General features: G+C 48.3%; 1 protein-coding gene across 1 annotated transcript in view; it reads left to right on the top strand.

Moving 5' to 3' along the window:
• LOC106981222 (radial spoke head 10 homolog B-like) overlaps positions 1 to 2711 on the top strand; it is a 63079-nt gene that overhangs the window by 154 nt on the left and 60214 nt on the right. Inside the window, exon 2 of the mRNA XM_053213599.1 lies at positions 1579 to 1920. Within this exon, the coding sequence (XP_053069574.1) occupies positions 1670 to 1920 (251 nt within the window). The 5' untranslated portion in view covers positions 1579 to 1669. The remainder of the gene's footprint in view (positions 1 to 1578; positions 1921 to 2711) is intronic.

The following is a 2711-nucleotide window of genomic DNA, read 5'->3' as shown; positions in this document are numbered from 1 at the left end:
GTGCGGTGGGCAGGAGTTGCGGGGAGCCCCAAGCTCAGAGAATGCGCGCCCCTTTTGTGCTGCCTCAGAAAGGAATAAATCGCCAGGGTAAAAGGGCCTCAAGCCAGGGGGACCAGAATATAAACAAAAGTTACTGGGAAACAGGCCTCGAGGAAGGAGATGGGCCTTAGTTGTAGTGAAGATTTCACCCAGAGACCGCAAACCTATCTGTAGCAAAGGCTCACCTGGGCTTCCCTGGGCTAGGGGCTGGAGGGAGTAATGGGGTTTGAAGGGCAAGAAAAGCGGGATCATGTTGGTGAGAGCAAAGCCTAGGGGTGTCGATGACTGGCAGGTGGGGTGTCCAGAGGATGCCATCCAAGCAGAGGATGTGGGGGTGTCCCCTTGGAACCCTCAGGGTGTAAGGAGGGACCAGACCTTGCCCCGCACCCCAGGACTCATCTGTGTATATTGTTTGTTGCACTGGGATGTTTTCAATGAGGCCAGTTTGGGAGGCCATGAAAACTGTGGCTTTGGGGACCTGCCCGTCAGCTCCGTGACCTTGGGCAAACGTCACACGGCTCCTTTTCTGGCATGGGAGGCACTCAGTCTGGCATATGGAGTGGGCAGCCCAAGATTTCAAGTTCAAACACAGGAAAGTGACACAATAATCACAACATCATTGATAGTGTGCTGTATCCCACACTTCAGAGGTTTTCTGTGCATCATTTCATATAATTCTTACAAATGAGTCAAGGCCCTGTTTTTTCTGTTTGGTATCTGAAGCAGATGGAGTTTAACCTGCTTAAGGACACACAGCTGGTGAGGAGCAGTGCAGGAACCTGAACACAGCTCTTGAGCACTTTACCACGCAGATATAGATATAGATATTAGTTTACCTATTTTTTCAGAGAGGGAGAGAATCCCAAGCAGGCTCCCCAACTATCAGCACAGAGCCAGACGTGGGGCTCGAACCCATGAACCACAAGGTCATGACCCAAGCAGAAATCAAGAGTCAGATGCTTAACTGGTTAAGCCACCCAATCGCCCCTCCATGCAGACGTATTAAGAGATGGGCTTTCAAAGTAGGAATTGCCAGCATGTAAGACATTAAGGGTTAAGTAGCCATTTTTTAATGTATCGGGTTCCCTTCTTGCTGGAACACTATTTGAAAAGAAATGGTAGGCAGTGTTTCCAGTTTTTAAAAATTTTAGGAATGGGGTGCCTGGGTGGCTCAGTCAAACAACTGACTTCGGCTCTGATCATGATCTCGCAGTTCGTGGGTTCCAGCCCTGAGTCGGGCTCTGTGCTAACAGCTCAGAGCCTGGAGCCTGCTTCGGATTCTGTGTCTCCCTGTCTCTCTGCCTCTCCCCTGCTCAGGCTCTGTTTCTCTCTCTCTCTCTCAAATACATAAACATTAAAAATAAAACAAAAAAAATTTAGGAACAACCAATGCGATATTTTTATAAACTGGTGATACTGGATAATCATAATTTTTCAAGCTTTAAAGAGGAGAATGATAATGACATTGGGTTGTAAAGCTAAAATTTTAGCTACGGATGAAACCCGCAAGTATGTAGAGCTACGATTTTTCTTTTTCAGATAAAACCGATCAACACTTTGAAACAAACAGCTCCCAACCGAAGGAATCATTTGATACTTACATATATAAACTTTAGGACTTCTAAAGACAATGGTGAAAGAAAAGAAAAGAGCGGACAAACGGGCGGATAAGTTTTCCCGCTCTCCCTCCACTGATAATCCAGACTTTTCCACACCAGACAGCAACGCTGCTAGACAAGAACTGTCCCCCAGGGCTGCCCCACCATTGGAAACGCATCTCAGTGAATCAGGGCTCAGAAAAGAGTCCAATGACGATGCCCAGCTGAATGAAGACGCCACTCAGTACGAAGAGCCCATTCTCACCAAACTCATAGTTGAAAGGTGAATTTGATGTGTTGTGTCTTCCGTGTTCCCCTTTCTAGTGTTTTCATGCTCTGTTCTCTCTCTCTCTGCAATCTCTTATTGTGGCTTTCCCTGTCACTCCCCTAGGTGACTGTAAAAGTCTGTGTCTTCAGCCCTGGTCTCTCTCCTGGAGTTTTATATTCAAATTTATAACTCCCTCCTGAACATCATCCAACCCGACTTCAAGCCCCCTGTGTCCAAAAGCAAAGACTGCAGGACTTGAAATAAGATCTGGACCGGAGTCCTGGCTCTATGACATCAACCCCATCCTTGAACCTTTCTGAGCCCCAGATTCTTCACTGGGAAAAACACACCCCATAGATGGTTCCTCTGGGTGCTGCCATGCCTCACCCCCCCCCCCCCCAGCCCTGGGCTTCTCCATTGGTGCCTATTTCTTTTTCTTTTTTTAAAATTTTTTATGTTTATTTCTGAGACAGAGACAGAGCATGAGTGGGGGAAGGGCAGAGAGAGGGAGACAGAATCCGAAGCAGGCTCCAGGCTCCGAGTTGTCAGCACAGAGCCCGACGTGGGGCTCGAACTCACAAACCGTGAGATCATGACCTGAGCTGAAGTCGGTCGCTCAACCGACTGACCCACCCAGGCGCCCCATCCGTTGGTCCCTATTTCTGTACGGGCACCACCATTTCCCTCCCTATTGGGGCTGCCCTCCTCCTGCCCTGCCCTTTTGTGTTTCTTTTTCCTCTGTGCTTCTCTCATTAACCCCTTTCTCTCTGCTTAGCTTCTTCATTTCCTCTTGACTGGGCTATTGG

This window comes from Acinonyx jubatus, chromosome E3 (assembly GCF_027475565.1).
Source record: "Acinonyx jubatus isolate Ajub_Pintada_27869175 chromosome E3, VMU_Ajub_asm_v1.0, whole genome shotgun sequence".
In the NCBI taxonomy this organism is placed as follows: Eukaryota; Metazoa; Chordata; class Mammalia; order Carnivora; family Felidae; genus Acinonyx; species Acinonyx jubatus.
Note: the sequence above shows the minus strand (reverse complement) of the source record. Positions and strands in the feature narration are given on the sequence as shown.